This window comes from Sus scrofa, chromosome 6, assembly GCF_054392235.1.
Source record: "Sus scrofa isolate SSC_HxYL_T2T_F1_AM1 chromosome 6, Sscrofa_HxYL_maternal_Yorkshire_Landrace_v2.0, whole genome shotgun sequence".
Taxonomy (NCBI): Eukaryota; Metazoa; Chordata; class Mammalia; order Artiodactyla; family Suidae; genus Sus; species Sus scrofa.
The window spans coordinates 12,995,391-13,015,939 of record NC_139388.1 but is presented as its reverse complement, the minus strand read 5'-3'; the positions used below and the strand labels follow the sequence as shown (position 1 = coordinate 13,015,939).

Here is a 20,549-nt window from a genome sequence, read left to right as displayed (position 1 = left end):
AATAATATAATTACCAATAAGCCCTTACTCATGATACTTTTTTTTTTTTTTTTGGTCTTTTTTCCATTTCTTGGGCCGCTTCCACGGCATATGGAGGATCCCAGGCTAGGGGTCGAATCGGAGCTGCAGCCGCCAGCCTACACCAGAGCCACAGCAACTCAAGATCCAAGCAGCGTCTGCAACCTACACCACAGCTCACAGCAACACCAGATCCTTAACCCACTGAGCAAGACCAGGGATCGAACCTGCATCCTCATGGCTCCTAGTTGGATTCATTAACCACTGAGCCATGACGGGAACTCCCATGATACTTCTTTTGAAACAAGCTGATTCTCCTCTTCCTGGAGTGGCCATTCTTAGGCATTCAGTAACCTCACCAGGTATATCTATTCACAGGTACACAGACACAGGCACATGACACCTGACCAAGCATTTCTTGAGAACATCAAACCAGGTAATGAAGACAGATTTCTAAAGTAGCTTATTTTTTGTTGTTGTTGATGTAAATACATTGTTTGTGAATAATTCCAGCCAGGTTCCTTTCTTCTGTCAGCCATTAACACTTGAAATATAATTAGATCTGGCTCTGAAATGCTCCTCTCAAGGGTAAAGCAACTCCTTTAAAAGTAAAGAGGCTGTAGTTCCCATCGTGGCGCAGCAGAAAAGAATCTGACTAGGAACCATAAGGTTGTAGGTTCGATCCCTGGCCTTACTCAGCGGGTTAACGATCCGGTGTTGCTGTGAGCTGTGGTGTAGATTGCACACATGGCTCAGATCTCATTTGGTTGTGGCTGGCAGCTGTAGCTCTGATTAGACCCCTAGCCTGGGAATCTTCATATGCTGCGGGAGCAGCCCTAAAAAAAAAAGAGTAAAAAGTAAAAAGGCCTAAAAAATAAATCAACATAGTTCAAAGGTCTGAATGATCATGATAGGAATATTTCCACTTAATAGTGTGGCTATGTCTGATTTTTGTTACTCTAAGTGAAATGCTCAATGTTCTCTATCGAAAGACTCTTGCTGTGATGCAATGGGTTAAGGACCCAGCATTGTCTCTGCAGCAGCTTGGGCTACTGCTGAGGTACAGGTTTGACCCCACCCAGTGCAGTGGGTTAAGGATCCAGTGTTGCTGCAGCTGTGGTGTAGTCGCAGCTGTGGCTCGAATTTGATCCCTGGCCTGGGAACTTCTATATACTGTGAGTGTGGCACACCCCCCAAAAAGGCTATCTATTGAAACTTAAAAGCCAAAGTCACATTAACTCATGCCCAAGGACCTTGAGAGAGATCAGATCAACTGCTCAGACAGTAAGATCCTGCTGCACAAATTAAAGATTCTGGTGAATGACTGCTTGAACAAAATGATCAGGAATCACTGTCTCCTCCGGTCTTTAGTCCAATTCTGTCTTCAGTGTGACGCCGAAAGGAGTTCTTTTTTTTTCCTTTTTTCTTTTGGTCTTTTTAGGGCTGTACCCCCAGCACATGGAAGTTCCCAGGCTAGGGGTCGAACTGGAGCTGTACCCACCAGTCTACACCACAGCCACATGGCGCCTATGACCTACAGCACAGCTCAGGGCAACGCCGGGTCCTTAACCCACTGAGGGAGGCCTGAGAGCCAACCCGCACCTTCACGGATACTAGCAGGGTTTGTTACCGCTGAGCCATGACAGGAACTCTGGGAGGTCTATCTTGGGGCAAACACTGCTAAATGGACACCGCCCAGGAGTTTGAGACTCAATAATAAAGTCCCCTATCTTTTTTAGGCTCAACTGACCAAGCAGACAGGACAAATGCTATTTTTCACCCTATGTTTTGCTTTAGGTCATTATCAATCTATAAGGAGGCAACTAAATACTGAGCTCTTCACTGATCACATCAATGGCTGTGGCTACGATTATAAACTTTAATAGGGCTACGAGCAGCCCACTGCTGGAATAAAGTCACTGATAAATGTTGCTGGGTCAAAAGAGCAGTAAACGTAGGGTTGAGAGCTGAGGAGTCAGATACCCACAGACACTGGTAGAAACTGGGTTCAAGAGGCCAATGGTAGCGACAGCAAGGATCAAAAGGGAGGGTGAGAAGTGGATGGAGAGCTTAGCATGGCAGAAGTCGAGGGAATTGAGACCCACGAGGCTGAGAGGCTGAGCACGGTGCTTTCTCCTACCGGTTACACAGAGTGCTTCTTGCAGTCTCTGACTCCTGTCTCTAATGAAAATTAGATGTTTGGTTTACTCCAAGCCCAAAGCATAAACTTTGGCTTTTTATAGCCAAAGCAGTGTGCTATTTTAAACATGTGGAGGAAATGCATTTTCAGTTACAAACATTTGCTCCTGTGATTCTTATTTGCTAGCAAAGGATGTGGGACAGGATGTTTTACTCTCTTGCTCTGGTTTTTCCATATTGCTTAAATCTGTTTAGAGAGAAGAAAAATAAATAAAGTGTTTCTGCTGGATGATTTCTATGAACTGAAGCAACTTCAAAATTGGAAAAAAAAAAGAAGTCTGTGGAAAAGACATTTTACTGTATTAAAATAATCTTTCATAAACTGGATTATTCCTGTCAACTGTTTCCCTGAAGACTTTCCACAACCTGCAGGTACATTCTGCAGCGGACACCAATATCTATACTGATAAAGTGGGTGCACCTAGAACAGCAGACTTCCTCTTCACCCCATCCTTTCCCAAGCACAACTAAGACTATGGAAGCTTTTTGAGACAAATCTCAGAAAAAAATGATCACACCCAACCTTGAAGATCATCTTCTGGATTCATTCAGAAATTCAAGGTACACGTATCATAAAATGTGTCACGGAGTTCCTGTTGTGGCGCAGCGGAAACGAATCCGACTAGGAACCATGAGGTTTCGGGTTCAATCCCTGGCCTTGTTCAGTGGGTTAAGGATCCGGCATTGCCATGAGCTGTGGTGTAGGTCGCAGATGCGGCTTGGATCCCGTGTTGCTGTGGTTCTGGCGCAGGCTGGCAGCTACGGCTCTGATTAGACCCGTAGCCTGGGAACCTCCATGTGCCGAGGGTGCGGCCCTAAGAAGGACAAAAGACAAAATAAATAAATAAAAATAAAATGTGTCACAATTTTCATGTATAAATTCTGAGGACTTTTTTACTCAGGCAGACATATTCTTGTAATCTGTTATGTTCCATTATAACTTTCATAGAATCTGACTGTGAAATTTCATGTTGCCTCTAAGGGAGAGTAGTTCAATAATCTACTGAAAGGTATTTCCCTGGTTGACCCCTCCAGATCCTTCTCCACACTGCTCTCTGCCCCAGATGCTGTCTCGTACGGCTCCTGATGAAACCTTAGTTCCTTTGAGACCTCTTCTCGACCAGGACTCTATCATTGCTGGGTTTGCACAGTCCAGTTAGCAAGAATCCTGCTAAAACAGTTTACACAGAACTACCCACCCCAATACCCGATCACTTGATATCTGATAAGTTCATTTCCCACCCCCACCTCTGATGTACAGCCTTTGGCCCGCCTTCAGCAAGAACCCTGTTAGGTCAGCATGACAGCAATCTCCTCATCTCTGCTGTCTCTTCTTAGCATTGTTCCATCCACTGATCTTCCCCCCACCCCCAGTTCTGTTCCCTGGTTATAAATCCCCAGCTGTCTCTGCTGTATTCCGAGGTGAGCCCCATCGATCTCTTCTACTGCAATAGTCTTATTAACACCCACTGCAATAATTCTCAGTAAGTCTTCCTTATCAGTTCAGCAAGTATTAGAATAACTTTTTCTTTTACAAGCCTCAGTGGTCAGTGGAGTGCCGTAGCAAGAGACGGGACGGAGTGAGGAAGGGGTAATCGGGTGTTCACCGCCCCCCCTGCCCCCCGGCTTCCTCCGAGATGGTCCATCACTCGGGTAAAGGACTCGGCTCCGGCTGGAGGCCCTCCCCATCTTCGCTGGATAAACCGCTCCCTGGCTTGCCCCTTCCGGGCCAGGGGGAGGACAGAACCTCATTACTGCCAGCCCCAGGGACCCGGCACTACTCCTATCCCTGGGGTTTTTCATTACTTTGCGAGTTATTAAACTCTCCTCGAGGCGTCCTTATTTGAGAAGGCCATCTGTTACCTGCTGAGCTTCCCTAATACAGACGTCATCCCAGCAGATTTTTTTACCTCAAAAAGGTATTAGCTCTTTCTAACAAAGGAAGGCATAAACACAGAATTCAGTGAGAGTTCCATGAGTGACTTGGTGACTTAAACGAGCTGCCAGTTCTCCCTCCTCCGGTTATCTTCATAATTATGGTAACAGCATTTTCTGAAACACACTGATCCAAGCAGAATCTCTAAGCATCAAGAAGGATTATATTAAGAAACACCCAAGGGGGCTAGAAGTAAAAATTGTGCTAGTTGAAACTAACTATGCTAGAAACCTACGGTAGAAGAAACTTGGCTTTTATTTCTATCTACTACATGATCCAGAGGTAACTTTCACACTAACACTTCAGTAATTCCAAGAGACAGTGATTCATAATATTAGGTACAAGTGCAGTAACCCAAGGACCAGACTGGAGAAGGCTAACCACACATCGTCTCGAGCAGTATTAGTCAAATTCGCGTTGTAAGATTGTGCAATCAGTTCACTTTTTTAAAGTGGCACACACTACACATAATAATGTAAATAAAATAGAAAAGTCAGAGTTTATCATACACTGATAGTAAAGGTAAGTACTATTTCACCAAATTCTTATTTCCCTTTTATATATATCTGTATTTACGGATGTTCTAAGGCATAACGTAAAATGTTATTCCTTATTATGAAGGGCAGTCAATAAAGTTTGAAAGGCACTGGTCTGAAGATAACTCCTTTCGAACAACACAACGACTGTAAGGATAAAAGCATGGTGCTTCAGCAAAGAGCCGCGTATTTTTTCTCTCAACTCTCACCAAACTATTACTTTGTCACCCTGCACAAGCACATCAATGACTGAAATTTCAAAAAATTTTATGAAACAGTATTTATTCTGACCACATGATGTACTACATTTTTCACTCTATTTCTCTTCGATGATGGCTGCAGACCACAGCTTGAAAAGTACTGCCCTGGAGCAGTCACAGGGTCAGTCTGGAGAACCCCGTTCACAGGACTCTGTCCTCTCACAGCCGCCTTCCTCGGTGTGGACCCCTCTCCGCGGCGGGAGCAAGCGCTCCAGCCCTTTTCCTTCTCAGGTTCCTGTGTAACCACTACATGACTTCTGCCACCAAGCTGCTCCAATGAGAGAGGAAGGCTTGGCGTAAGAAGCAGATACAAAGCATGGAGCAGATGTGGTCACAGTCCTCGTCCATGCACTCACCACGACACCCTGAGAGCAGTGTCACCGCACACCTGCAGCTCTCCGCCCGAAGGCCACGGAAGCAGCTGAGCCAGTAACAATGGGGGCTGGAGGAGAAATATCCCAGCCTCCTCGCCTTTGCCAAGACCCCACCAGCACCAGCAGCAGCAGATGGAAAATGCGCCCTGCACTGGCTCCCTTCTGCCCCATTTCACTTCCCTCTGGGGCTTCCTCCAATCACCTCCCACACTAACAGCTGACTTGCACTCAACACTTTGTCTCCGGGTCTAGTTTTGGGTAAATGCAACCTAGGTGACACAGAGGTGAGATACAGTGTTGTCTGGAGCAAGGGCTACAAAGGTGAGAAAGGCCTGATCTCGAAAACTCATAACCTGACAGGAAAACCAATCATTCTCTTTTTAATGTAAAAAAACAGGAGTTCCCATCACGGCTTAGCGGCAACAAACCCAACTAGTATCCATGAAGATTCAGGTTCGGGGGGAAAAAAAAAAAACAGATTTGGCTTCCCTCAGTGGGTTCAGAATCCGGTGTTGCTGTGAGCTGTGGTATAGGCTGGAGACACAGCTTGGATCCTGGGTTGCTGTGGCTGTGGCACAGGCCAGCAGCTAGAGCTCCAGTTCGACCCCTAGCCTGGGAATCTCCACATGCTGCGGGTGCGGCCCTAGAAAGACAAACAAGCGGAACAAAACTCCACTGTCTTGAAGGGAAGGAAGACGCAACAAACTCTGACTGAAGGGTCAGTGAAGCCCCAAACACCTCAAGGACAGAGAGCTCCCGAGAGGAGTCAGCAGGTGATTAGTGCCACGGCAGGCAAGGGCAGGGCCGCCGCAACTCATACTGTGACATTTCACTTCTGTGCATAGGTGAAGAAGAGGGGAATTTTTATTTCCTCCAAAGAGAAGGAACTCTAGTCTTCAGTTAAAAATAACTCAAGTGATAATGGAAAATGTGAAGACAAAAAAACCACAAAGTTCTTGACACTGTGTTAATAAAATTATCTGTAAATCAGCTTTGACCTTTTTCTGTTCCTATGAGGTCCTTGGGAATGGAAGTGAGCACTCAATCCAAATCTTTATTACAAGTCTGATGAACTGCTGTTATTTTCATTCAAAGATTGTTTTTTTAAGTGTAACGTTTATGACACGTTCAGCTCTAGACAACACTGTAAATCAGGACTTTTTCAGAATCAAACAAGAAACGGATGCCTAAGTTTTTTCTGCATCTTCCATTCTGGCAACTATTTCAGCAAAGGCAGAACAGTAGTATGATTCCTTCTCTCAGGAAAGGACTCATAAGAGCTACAGGCAAAGTGCATCCCTGAACCAAAAACAGCTTCTCCAACAAGCCAGGCGCGCCTGGGCCTGAGACTAGAACACTCACCCTGAGCCGGCAGCAAGTGATGGCAGAGCTGAAGGGACATTAGCCTGTGGTTTTTCTTTCTCATTTTGCTTGAAGAAGGATTTGGCTTCTTTAGATGTAGCATCCACTTCCTTAGTCACCCTGTGTCAAGGAAGAAGACACCAAGTTATGAAGAGGAATAAAAAGAGAGAAACAACATCTAAGAAAAGAAAATAAATGACAACAGGCAAGTACCACTGGGCTTTCAATAAATTCTGGCTGCTCAGCTTTATGACCAAAGTTTACTACAACCGTTCCAAAGAAAGACATTTTCCCCTTATTAATAAACAAGTGAAACAACAACATATCAAAGTCTGAGGTCTCTCGAATCCCCTCCACTACTTGTGTCAGCATGAAACACACTCCGAGTCCCTGCTGAATCACTGCCCATGTGCGTCACTGAGGTGCGGGCTGAAAGGGGCCCCCTGCACCTCACATGCAGTTTGGCGCTCACGCCAAGGTAGACGTCGGCATAAGGAGATGGAGTATGTGGGAGAAAAACACTGGCATTATTTCAAGGAGAAAAACAATACTATAAACAACTGGAAATACTCAGAACAAGGCTCATGTTCTACACCGACAACAACCTAAAGATGAAACAAAATTCCTTAAAACTGGCTAAACAGGCGGTAATTTAGGCGTGGAAGAAAGCTACGGGGTTGAGAAACCCAATTTCTAATCTGGAAAAACTGCCATCAGTAAAACTGAGTCGTAAGGATAAAACAGGGATACTGACGGTGTCTGAAACTTCAGATAAAGAAGGAAAATGCCTAATGCCTGCCTGAGCTTGCCAAGTCAACAAAAATATCCGAGGAATTTTGTTTAAATGCCAGTCTCTGTAGGAGGGTCTAAGATTATGGTCACTGTGCTGCTATGTGTTCAACTGGGTCATTCAGAATAATGAGAGACAAACCTTATAAATTCCAGATTTGCAAGAATATAAGTATCTTTTCTCTCCTTCCTTTTTTTTGGGGGGGGGGGTCTTTCTAGGGCAAAAAAAAAAACCATGGCATATGGAGGTTCCCAGGCTAGGGGTCCAATCAGAGCTGTAGCCACCGGCCTATACCACAGCCATAGCAACGCAGGATCCGAGCCACGTCTGCAACCTACACCACAGCTCAAGGCAACGTTGGATCCTTAACCCACTGAGTGAGGCGACATCCTTATGGATGCTAATTGGGTTCATTAACCACTGAGCCACAATGGGAACTCCTTTTCTCTCCTTCCTTTTAGGCTTCTTGGACCTAGAATCAAATTTTCTTGTTCAGAACCATCTCACTCCTGCACTCAGTACTGGGTCACCCACACAAGTGACACAAAATAAAGAGTTTGAGAGTTCTGTATTAAGAATCTTCACTGGGGAGTTCCCGTCGTGGCGCAGTGGTTAACGAATCCAACTAGGAACCATGAGGTTGCGGGTTCGGTCCCTGCCCTTGCTTAGTGGGTTAACGATCTGGCGTTGCCGTAAGCTGTGGTGTAGGTCAAAGACGCAGCTCGGATCCCGAGTTGCAGTGGCTCTGGCGTAGGCCTGTGGCTACAGCTCCGATTCCACCCCTAGCCTGGGAACCTCCATATGCCTCAAGAGCGGCCCAAGAAATAGCAAAAAAAGACAAAAAAAAAAAAAGAATCCTCACTGGCAAAGACTGCCTCAATCTTGAAGGGTGTCAAACAAACAAAAACTCTGTTATTCCCCTACTAAAGGTCTTGTGATGGCTCAATATTACTCAGAGGACCGAACACAACTGATGAACCTCACATTCAGATCCCCAAAATCTGGTCCTACTCTTTTTGCTTTTTTGCTGCACCTGCAGCAGGTGGAAGATCCTGGGTCAGGGGTCAAACCCATGCCAGAGCAGTGGCCAAAGCTCTGCAGTGACAATGCCGAATCCTTAACCAGCTGTGCCACAAGGGAACTCTGGTCCTACTCTGTATCAGGCTTAAAATTTTTTACTTACTCTCTTAAGAAAACCTTTGAATAGTAAGAGTTAAGAATAAAAACCAAGAGGGACAGGAGTTTCCGTTGTGGCTCAGCAGAAACGAATCTAACTAGCATCCATGAGGACATAGGTTCGATCCCTGGCCTTGCTCAGTGGGTTAAGAATCTGGCACTGCCATGAGCTGTGGTAGAGGTCGCACATGTGGCTCAGATTCAGATCCTGCATTGCTGTGGCTATGATGAAGGCTGGCAGCTACAGCTCTGATTCAACCCCTAAGCCTGGGAATCTCTATATGCCACAGTGCAGCCCTAAAAAAAAAAAAAAAAAACCAAGAGGAACAATTTTTTTTTGGAGGGGGCATTTTTTAAGACTGCACCCAAGGCATGTGGCAGTTCCCAGGATAGGGGTCCAATCAGAGCTGCAGCTGCCAGCCTACAGCACAGCCACAGCAACATCAGACCTGAGCTTAGTCTGTGACCTACACCACAGTTCACGGCAATGCTGGACCCATAACCCACTGAATGAGGCCAGGGATCAAACCTGCATCCTCATGGATACCAGTCGGGTTCATTACTGCTGAGCCACAAAGGGAACTCCAAGAGGAAGAATTTATATGACAGATGAGACCACCATTCACCAAATATTCATTCCTTCCCTGTTGACCAAGAAAACTGCCTCACGCCCCACTGATGCTGAGCTTGGATACATGACTCACTTCAGTGGTCAATGAGACCTTAACTGATTTGACAGGAAAAGAGGCCTTAACTGTATGTGCGCAGTTTTACCTGCTCCCGAGCTCCTTGCTTTAGTGGTAAGAATTTGCCTCAGGGAGCTGCCGGTCCCAGACGGCTGAAAGAAACAAGCCACAGTTCTGAAACTAACAAGCAGCTTGTGAGCCGAACCCCAGACATCCAGAAACACACACTCAAAAATCAAATGCTTCCAGGTGCATACCACTGTGTTTTGGGATGTTTGTAGTATTTCAGGAGCAAGAGCTAACACATTTACATTTCGTGAGTGAGAACACGGGTATCTAGGGGGCTGTTACTTTTTCGCTTCAGCAGATTAAGGAGCAATGCTAAAGAGAACTCTAATAAACTCCATTTCCCAAAGACGGTTGCCACGAACTTCCCAACCCCCTTGCTCTTCCAGAACCTGACACTACCCTAATGAGAGCGAAAGTGTATGTTACCCCCTTCCTTGAAACCGGGTGGGCCTTTGTGGCTGCCTCAACTCAGAGTTCAGCCTAGGTGGCACTACACGACTTCTAAAGCTCACTGAGAAAAGCAACAGGGCTTCCAGGTGGCTTTTGGAATGCACCTCTGAAACACCAAGTTACCACACAAGAAGGCTGGCTGCCCTGAAGCCACCATGCTGGAAAGAGCACATGAGAAGACCACGCAGAGAGAGATTCCGAAGGAGCCCGTTCCAGGCACCACGCATTGGTCTTCCGAGCCCAGGGACCACACATGGGAGTAGGGACACCTCTGAGATGGCCCCAGACCCAGGCACTGCTATTAACTGCAGGAGAGGCTCTGCACAAGAACTGTCTAACAGAACCCAGCCACTCCAGAACTACAAGAAAGTACAATAAAACAACACTTTAAGCCACTAAATACACTGCTATTCAGACAGCCAAAATAAACCCACATCCAAACCTGAGGCTTAAGGCAGAGTCCCAGAGTACTGCCTAGAAAGTTGATTTAAAGCTCCTTGTCCTGGGTAGAATCTGGGGCAGACCTGAGATGGCTCATGGAAATGGTGTCTGAACACATGCTTTATTCCCCACTCCCACCAAAAGCCTACCCAATAGCGGTAAATGAATGTATAAAGGCAGAACTACACAAGGGTAACCAGAACAGGTATAACAGGAGAGAGATGTCAAATTTTCTGAAGAAAGCAAACAGATAAGCAATAATTGACTTAGGTTTTTGTTTTCTCTGATCTCCCAAGCCAGTAGCCATGTGGAATAGGCAACAAGCAAGCCAGGGGGAGTTCCCGTCCTGGCTCAGGGGTTAGCGAACTTGACTAGCATCCATGAGGATGTGGGTTCGATTCCTGGTCTCAGTCAGTGGGTTAAGGATCTGGTGTTGCCGTGAGGTGTGGTGTAGGTCGAAGACTCAGCTCGGATCCTGCATTGCTGTGCCTGTGGTGAAGGCCAGCAGCTACAACTCCAACTGGAACTCTAGCCTGGGAACCTCCATATGCCACGGATGCAGTCCCCAAAAGACAAAAACAAAACAACAACAACAACAAAAAACCAAGCCAGCCAAAGGAACTCTCCTACACTGTTGGTGGGAATGTAAGCTGCTGCAACCACTACGGAGAACAAATTAAAAAATTAAATATAGGAGTTTCCGTCGTGGCACAGCGGAAACGAATCCAACAAGGAACCATGAGGTTGCAGGTTTGATCCCTGGCCTTGCTCAGTGGGTTAAGGATCCGGCACTGCTGTGGGATGTGGTGTAGATCACAGATGCAACTCAGACCCTGTGTTGCTGTGGCTGTGCTGTAGGCTGGTGGCTACAGCTCTGATTTTACCCCTAGCCTGGGAACCTCCATATGCTGCGGGTGTGGCCCTAAAAAGATAATAAATACATAAATAAATAAAAACGAGACAAAAGCACTTATTCACAAGACAGAAACCTAGGCTCAAAGATTTCAAAACCAAACTTATAGCTCCCAAAGGGCAAACACTGGAGGGAGGGATAAATTGGGAGGTTGGGATTGGCATATACACACAACTACATACAAAGTGGATAGTAAGTAAAAAGGACCTACTGTAAAGCACAGGGACATCTACTCAATACTCTGTGATAGCCTCAATGGGGAAAGAATCTGAAAAGAATGTGTGTGTGTGTGTGTGTGTGTGTGTGTGTGTGTGTGTGTGTGTATTAACTCACTTTTGCTGTATACCTCAAACTAACAAAACATTCTAAGTCAACTATATGCCAGCAAAATTTATAAGACAACAACAAGCAAGCCAATATATAATATATTCTCCTAGAAAGGCTCAGTAAATTAAGATCCCCTTCTCCACCGGTACCAGAGGCTATTGACCCCTGCCCAACTCAGCAGAATCCATTACTCTTTAGAGAAACGAAAACTGCAGAAATTCCAGACTCAAAGGGCAGAGCCGAAGTCTCATCCTCAAAACAGGGACATTAAATGAAAATGTATCTGTGCACTCTCCCTTTGCCACAGCAACCTCGAAGGCTATGTGTTCCAGATGGCTGAGTTACAAGATGGAATGCTACTCAACCTGTATTGTTCCTTGCACCCGTAGGAAATAAATATGTGTTATGCTACTGACTTTCTGAATTTATCTTTTCTGGGTTTACTGCAGGATAGCCTAGCCTAGACTTACTACCACATCAGTTTAACTAACAGGAATTTGAGAGTAAGAGGAAATATGGGAGGTTATCAATAAAAAGAAAAATTTCTTAGATGAGTTTCTGGAGCTCCCATTGTGGCTCATCAGGTTAAGAACCCGACATAGAGTCTGTGAGGATGTGGGTTCAATTCCTGGCCTCACTCAGTAGGTTAAGGATCCAGCAAGCTGCAGTGTAGGTCACAGATGTGGCTAGGACCCAGTGTTGCCAGAGCTGTGGCACAGGCCAGCAGCTGCAGCTCTTATTCAATCCCTAGCCTGGGAACTTCCATATGCAACAATATGACCGTAAGAAAACAAAAGAAAAAAAGAAAGATGAGTTTCCACAAAATTACAAAATGACTGTTCCACAGAACATCTGACCCAGCAATTTTAAACGATCCTCATCAAGGCACATCATTACAAATTTTTAGAATGTTGGTGATAGAAGGTAAAGATCCAGTACTCCATGTTACTGGGAAAGAAAAAGCAAAATACATTTTGTTTTGTTTTTTACTCGCTTTACCACAGGACTAACAAAACTTTGTAGCAGCAATCTAAAACAATTCAGCGGGAATCTTCTGAAAAGGAACCGAGATCCAGGCACTGTGCTAGATGTGAGACATATAAAAAGATATGACATGGTCTCTGCTCTGAGAGGTTCACAGTCCATCAGGACAGCCAACCATGAAAACATACATGATACATGATATAGAGTAAGTGCCATACAGAATATATAGTAAGTGCCATAAAGGAAACATGGAAAAAATATAGAAGCTGTGGGAATATCTCTGTTAATTTCTTAGTGTCAAAGTCTATCAAATTCTATCCACTAGAATATTTCTCTCAGGGACTTTATTAAGTGATACAATGCAATATTAGCATATTACTCTATACTGACAGCATGCCTAGAAGAACTCCACTTTCAACAAACCATAAGAGATTTCACTATCAAAATATCTTCAAGCAGACAAACAGTTAAATTATAGACTACTTCTAATACACAAGAGGGAACACTGAGAGGAAAAGGCCCACCATTAGCAACAGTTAATTCAAATGTTATCAGCAGAAATTCCATCTTAACATCATTTTCACTTACTCAGAACTTCCTGAAAAGTCTTTATTTAGGCAGAAACTTTCCATGACTGGCCTATTCCAAAAAATGAATCACTTAGGAAAGTCTGAGCTAACTGGCTCAGACGGCTATGTGATAGGGAAGGAGAAAAGATACCATTTTTCTTCATTCCCCAAGGTTAATAAACTACACATTTTTCAAGTGGGGAAAAAACAAAACAAAAAATGTAAAAATCCAAAATTTAACAATTAAAACACAATCAGAAAAAACTGAAAGACTAAGTGACTTTGCACTGACACTATCTTATGCTTATACTTACAAACTCTCCCCAGTCACCACTAGCTCTTTCTGACTTTTCTTTCTTTTTTTGGGGGGCGGGGAGGGGAGGGCCTAACCGTGGCATATGGAGGTTCCCAGGCTAGGGGTCCAATTGGAGCTGTAGCCGCTGGCCTACACCACAGCCACAGCAATGCCAGATCCTTAAGCGAGGCCAGGGACTAAACCTGTGTCCTCATGGATGCTAGTCAGATTTGTTTCCACTGAGCCAAGATGGGAACTCGTCTCACTTTTCTTAAAGATGTAGTAACGCTCTTAGCTTGGTAAAAGGCAAAAAGAAAAAGCAGGATAATGACATTAAGAGATTAAAAGATAAGCTCAAATCCATTTACCAAGTTTACATCTGGCTGTCCATTCAAACTCAGGCCCCTTCAAGTTCCTTACATAAGGGTTCCTCATAATACCTAAATTTAAATATAAATAATTTAAGTTAAAAAAAAAATCCTGTCAACATGCCAACTATTAACAGAACTTTCTTTTTCTTTAGGAGGAAGGAGTTACAGAGAACTTTCACTTGTGTTACACATATCTGTAACATATGCATTTAAAGTAATAAGCATGTATTACTTCTGAATGTAAAATTTATGTGTGAGAGCATGTATATTTACGAAAAAAGTGCTTCCTTATTTTGTATCTGTTTTTTGATAGACACAGTGCTGCCCTCTTCTGACAAATGATAGAAATGGTAGGCTCCCTAAATACTCAACCAGTATCTAAAATTACCATCCTCATAAGTGGAGAATTCATATTTCTTGTGTCAAAAAAGATAAAAAAATAAAATAAAATCACCCACTTGCTTTAAAAAATGATACAGAAAATTTGTGTCAGTTAACTATACTGATTTTTTTTTTTTTTTTGTCTTTTTGCTACTTCTTTGGGCCGCTCCCGCGGCATATGGAGGTTCCCAGGCTAGGGGTCCAATCGGAGCTGTAGCCACTGGCCTACGCCAGAGCCACAGCAACGCCAGATCCGAGCCGCATCTGCAACCTACACCACAGCTCACGGCAATGCCGGATCGTTAACCCACTGAGCAAGGGCAGGGACCGAACCCGCAACCTCATGGTTCCCGGTTGGATTCGTTAACCACTGCGCCTCGACAGGAACTCCTCCCATAGTGTTCTTAATAGCTGTATTTCTTGTTCAGTCTGACATCTAATCCAAGGTTACACTCTGTGTTTAGTTTTAAGAGACCATCAATGTTGCAAAATGTCTCTAATTTGGGTTGTTGCAGTTTCTGCATGGTTAGCGTCATATTAACCAGGTTAGACAAAAATACTTGATGTTTTGTTTTTCTCATTGCATCACTTCCGTAACGCCCACTTAGACCACTTAGCCACTATCTGTCACATTTCTCCAGTGCAAAGACACCTTCTTCCCTTATAGTCATTTTTGGGGCCCATGAAATAAATCTTGATGATGTGAATTAAGAATGTATTTTGTTGGAGTTCCCGTCGTGGCGCAGTGGTTAACGAATCCGACTAGGAACCATGAGGTTGCGGGTTCGGTCCCTGCCCTTGCTCAGTGGGTTAACGATCTGGCGCTGCCGTGAGCTGTGGTATAGGTTGCAGACGCGATCCCGCGTTGCTGTGGCTCTGGCGTAGGCCGGTGGCTATAGCTCCGATTCGACCCCTAGCCTGGGAACCTCCATATGCCGCGGGAGCGGCCCAAGAAATAGCAACAACAACAACAACAACAAAAAGACAAAAAGACAAAAAAAAAAAAAAAAAAAAAAGAACACTATGGGAATAACTAGGGAAAGATTTGAGTAGAACTGTATATCCAGCTATGGAAAGTGTGGGCTGCAAAACTGCCTGGTACTGGGAATTCTCTTGTGGTGCAGTGGGTTAAAGATCTGGTGCTGTCACTGCAGTGGTTTGGGTTACTGATGTGGCACGGGTTTGATCCCTGGTCTGGGAACTTCCACATGCATGAGTGTGGCCAAAACCCCCCCCACGAAAACCCAAAACTACCTGGTGTTAGCAGAAGACAAGAAAGGCACAAAAATTTTAATTATTTAGAAACTTGCTTAGCAATGTAACAATGTCATAGTACTCAACACATGATTGATGGATTCACCACATTAAAAGAGAACATAGACCAATTTAGGTACTGCCACTGTTACATGTAGTAACAGTGTATTAGTCGGGTATATTAAGACCACATTATAGTGTGTGTGTGATAGTTTAGAGTTATTTTATCAACTAAAACCCAAAAATGTGATCAGTGTAAACATTTTTTTTCATAAGTTATTTTTAGAATCATTTAAATTGTTGGAGTACCCGTTGTGGCTCAGTGGTTAACGAATCTGACTAGGAACCATGAGGTTGCAGGTTTGAACCCTGGCCTTGCTCAGTGGGTCCAGTGTTGCCGTGAGCTGTGGTGTAGGTTGCAGATGTGGCTTGGATCCCCACGTTGCTGTGGCTCTGGCATAGGCCAATGGCTACAGCTCCGATTCGACCCCTAGCCTGGGAACCTCCATATGCCACGGGAGCGGCCCAAGAAACGGCAAAAAGACCAAAAAAAAAAAAAAAAAGAATCATCTAAATTGTTAACCAAGGATGACTCTGAAAATTTATAGCATAGGAATTCCCATGTAGCTCAGCAGTAACAAACCCAACTAGTAACCATGAGCATGCAGATTCGATCCCTGGTCTTTCTAAGTTGGTTAAGTACGTGGCATTGTCATGAGTTGTGGTGTAGGTCGCAGATGCAGCTTGGATCTGCTGTGGCTGTGACTGTGGTGTAGCTCTGATTCAACCCCTAACCTGGGAATCTCCACATGCCCCGAGTACAGCCCTAAAAAGACAAAAAGAAAAAAGAAAAAATTATAGCTTAAAATGAATAATTAAGAAAGTAAAATTGTTTTGTCTTTTCTGGGCAGACCTACACCACAGCCACAGCAACTCAGGATCTGAGCCACATCTGCGACCTACACCACAGCTCACGGCAATGCCAGATCCTTAACCCACTGAGCGAGGCCAAGGATCGAACCCGCAACCTCATGGTTCCTAGTCGGATTCGTTAACCACTGCGCCACGACGGGAACTCCCAAATTGGTATTTTTAATCCTAATCTACTGAGGGCAAAACAAGCCACACCGCAAAGTTTCTGTAAAGAAAACATCTTTTCTGAGTGAGGCAGCAGCAGTAAACCACAGATGATAATGGAAGTGATTCCAAAGAAATGAAGGACCACCTAGTACGAACTGCTTTTACCTTATGAACCGTCAAACGCTGAGCTTGGTTTGGGGGCAGGGGGAATTGTGCGGGGTTTTGTTTTCTTTTTTGGCCACGCCTGTGGCATATGGAAGTTCTAGGGCCAGGGATGGAACCCAGGCCACAGCAGCGACCCCAGCTGCTACAGTGACGCCAGATCCTTAACCTGCTGAGCCACAAGAGAACTCTTGAGCTTGGTTTTTGATATCATGCGGTGCTAAAACCACACTGAGCTCTTTATAGGGACATTCTGGCTAATAAAGCAAAAAATCCACCACAACTCCCATAGCGTTTACATATTAAACACACGAAACATGTATATTAGTATTTCAGCCCCCTGAGAAAGGAACACTCCTGGCTGCTAACTAAAAAAGTATATACCATTCCTAAGACATTAATAAAAAGCCACATTATACGTGTCTGCTTGGAAACCTTGGTGAATCTGTGACAAAGAAGATGGTTCAAGTAAACTTTCCAGTGATACCACGGTTTGAAGTTTTCAGGATGTGGCTTATGACAGAGAAGCTATAACAAAGTTAACCAAAGTGTTTCTTCAATGCAATTTAAGAACGACAAATTGTTGCTAACATGAAAATTATTTTAGTATTTGTAATTTAAATGTCAGCTTAATTTAAATTTTCATCAGTTCCTTGCTGATAAACACAACTGAATTCATCTGTATAATACAAGCGGGATTACACTGTCATCAAGTGAGATTTGAAGTTTAAGGGTTTAGAAAAACCTGTTTCAATGGCAGGGCTACAAGAGAAGGAAGCAGTTTAAAGAGTCTGTGTTAGAACACAGTGCTTACTTCACTGAGAAAAAATCTCGCTACAAAAAATGAAAACAAAAACAAATGCACTGCTCTTGGTATGGCATTAAAAACTGTGAATTATGTAAAGCTAATACATTCAATTTAAATGAGTCTTTATATTTGATAAACTAAAAGCTGATCATAAATGTGCATGTCTAATACAGGCTGGGGTACAATGGTGATGAAAAAGAAAGATGCCTTTAGAATGATGAACTACAGAATAAACATAGTGTTTCTAAAAGAAAAAAATAACCATACTGTCCCAAATTTTAAAGATTTCAATTAGACAGTAAAACATGCTTATTTGTCTGCTATGGCATTTTTAATAGTCTTAGTACATCCATACAAGAAAGTGTCTAAACATTTTTTCAGAAGCAAATAAATTATGAGAGTAAAAATGAAAGTTAAAAGTCTAGAGAACAGTTTCTTCAGGTTAACATGTTCAATAGGATGTTTTGAATTGTATCTGATATCCAAAGAGCCATACATAGGAAACTCATGCATCCAGAATTCCTTTTTTCCACTGAAATGTAACTTAAATTTAATTATAACTTGACAGGATAAATTATTGGAACTGGGTACTGGTAAAGCACTGAAAATAAACTTTGAAAATACAGTTATGGAGTTCCTGTCATGGCGCAGCAGAAACGAATCTGACTAGGAACCATGAGGATGCGGGTTGGATCACTGGCCTTGCTTAGTGGGTTAAGGATGTGGCGTTGCCGTGAGCTGTGGTGTAGGTCGCAGACGCAGCTTAGATCTGGCATTGCTGTGGCTCTGAAGTAGGCCAGCAGCTACAGCTCCGATATGACACTAGCCTGGGAACCTCCATATGCAGCAGGTGCAGCTATTAAAAAAAAAAAAAGGACAAAAACAAAAATAAAATAAAAAGAAATTTAGTTATTATCAATCATTTCATGAAGTTACGTCAAATCATTATGCTGCACACCTTAAACTGACAGAGTGCCATAAATCAATTTCTCAACAAAACTGGAGGCAAAAAAGAGAAAATACATGCGTACCCGTTGTGGCACAGTGGAAACAATGCTACAGCTCTGATTTGACCCGTAGCCCAGGAACTTCCATATGCCTTGGGAACAGCCCTAAAAACGCAAATAAATAAATGAATAAATAAAATCTGTACTTTCATCCTCATTAATTTCACATGAATTGTACATATTATCTGTACTACAAGACTTTGATTTAAAACTTTCAACCTATTGCAGACCAATACTTTTGTAAAACATGATATAAAGGAATTATTAGAAAAATTAATTTCTAGAGAGTTTCTGTTGTGGCTCAGCAGAAATAAACCCAACTAATATCCATGAGGATGCAGGTTTGATCCCTGGCCTCACTCAGTGCATTATGGATCCAGTGTTGCCGGGAGCTGTGGTGCAGGTCCCAGACTTGGCTGGGATCCTCCACTGCTGTGGCTGTGGTGTAGGCTGGCAGCTGCAGCCCCGATTCTTCAACCCCATCCTGGGAATTTCCACAGGCCCCAGGTACGGCCCTACAAAGCAAAAAAAAAAAAAAAAAAAAAAAAAAAAAAATTATTTTAACAAAATTCTACTAGAATTGACTTACAATGTTATATTAGTTTCAGGTATTCAGCAAAGTGAACTGGTTATACATATACATATATATTCATTCTTTTTCAGAATATTTTCCTATATAGGACATTACAGAGTATTGAGGAGTAGATCTCCCCTGTGCTACACAGTAGGTCTCTGTCACTGATTTTGTATACAGTAGTGTGTATTAATCCTGACCTCCTAATTTACCCTAGAAAAATCAGTTTAAAAGGTACACAACACAGCCCTGTGAGACAGGTTTCTTTCTGATGAGTATTATTTTTAAAACATTAAAAAGAAGAGGGAGTTCCCATTGTGGTTCAGTGGGTTAAAGACCTGATGTAGTCTCTCCAAGGATGTCAATTTGATCCCTGGGCTGAGGCATAGGATGCAGATAAGGCTCGGATTCAACCCCTAGCCCAGTAACTTCCATATGCTGCAGGGGTGGCCATAAAAAGGAAAAAGAAGAAGAAGAGAACACCCACCAGGAACAATTTACAGACACATTATCCTCCAGGAGAAGGGCTGTCACCAACCCAGCTTAGATTTGATATATTAACAAGAAAGAACTGAAACATTTCTGATGCATTAAAATCTTTAAAAATTAATACAAACGAAACTTATTCAAAGTATGTGTCTAGGAGTTCCCTAGTGGCCTGGCAGTTAAGGACTCACTGTTATCACTGCTGTGGCACAAGTTTAATCCTTGGCCCAGGAATTAATGCATGCCAGAGGCACAACAAATAAAAAAAAAACGAGAAAACAACAACAAAAAACAAAACACAAAGTATGTATCTAGATGTTCAGTACTGAGAACTAATACTTTACTTGACTCTTGGGATTTTGTTGTTGTTTTGTTGGCCATGCCTGCAGCACACGGACGTTCCCGGGCCAGGGACTGAATCTGCACCACGGCAGCGACCTAAGCTGCTGCAGTGACAAAGCCAGATCCTTAACGCACTGCATCATAAAAGAACTCCACTTTACTCTTAGTTTTTTGCTTCAATTACGGAATAAAAAGGTGATTCCCTTTACCAATCACTTATACTCACACTTTTAATGATCAACATGTATAGTTTGTATAGTTACATAATTCTTTATATAATTATAGAACAGCCAAAAGATTATTAAGCCCCTACTGTTTTTCTAAACTAGTAACAAACCTACTAATCGATTTTAAAATATTAAGATGAAGGAATATCACAATCAAATTTCTCCCCAGTACTTTCCATTCCCACCTGATTTTTTAAAATATTATTTTATTTTTGATTAAAAAATTTTTTTTTTCTTTTTACAGCCGCACCTGTGACATATAGAAGTTCCCAGGCTAGGGGCAGAATTAGAGCTGCAGCTGCCAGCCGACGTCACAGCCACAGCAACACAGGAGTGGAGCTATATCTGTGACCTACACTTCAGCTTGCAGCAACACCGGATCTTTAAGCCACTGAGCAAGACCAGGGATTAAACCCACATCCGCATGGATACTAGCTGGGTTCTTAACCCGCTGAGCCATAACAGGAACTCC

The 20,549-nt window shown here is 43.3% G+C and overlaps 1 protein-coding gene and 1 long non-coding RNA gene across 6 annotated transcripts in view; one reads left to right on the top strand and one right to left on the bottom strand.

Annotated features, from left to right (window-relative positions):
- Positions 1-20,549, bottom strand: part of CFDP1 (craniofacial development protein 1) — a 128,698-nt gene that overhangs the window by 94,118 nt on the left and 14,031 nt on the right. For 2 of the 5 annotated variants that reach the window (XM_021093775.2, XM_084959580.1), the window contains exon 5: positions 6,686-6,805. In XM_021093775.2, the coding sequence (XP_020949434.1) occupies positions 6,686-6,805 (120 nt within the window). Of the gene's footprint in view, positions 1-37; positions 1,492-4,954; positions 5,218-5,949; positions 6,806-20,549 lie in introns of those variants that run through there. The other 3 variants (XR_014805434.1, XM_084959581.1, XR_014805435.1) reach the window with 3 other exon arrangements.
- Positions 11,211-19,018, top strand: LOC146402205 (uncharacterized). The gene is made up of 2 exons (XR_014805453.1): positions 11,211-13,494; positions 16,732-19,018. It is a non-coding gene; the product is annotated as an uncharacterized LOC146402205 (long non-coding RNA).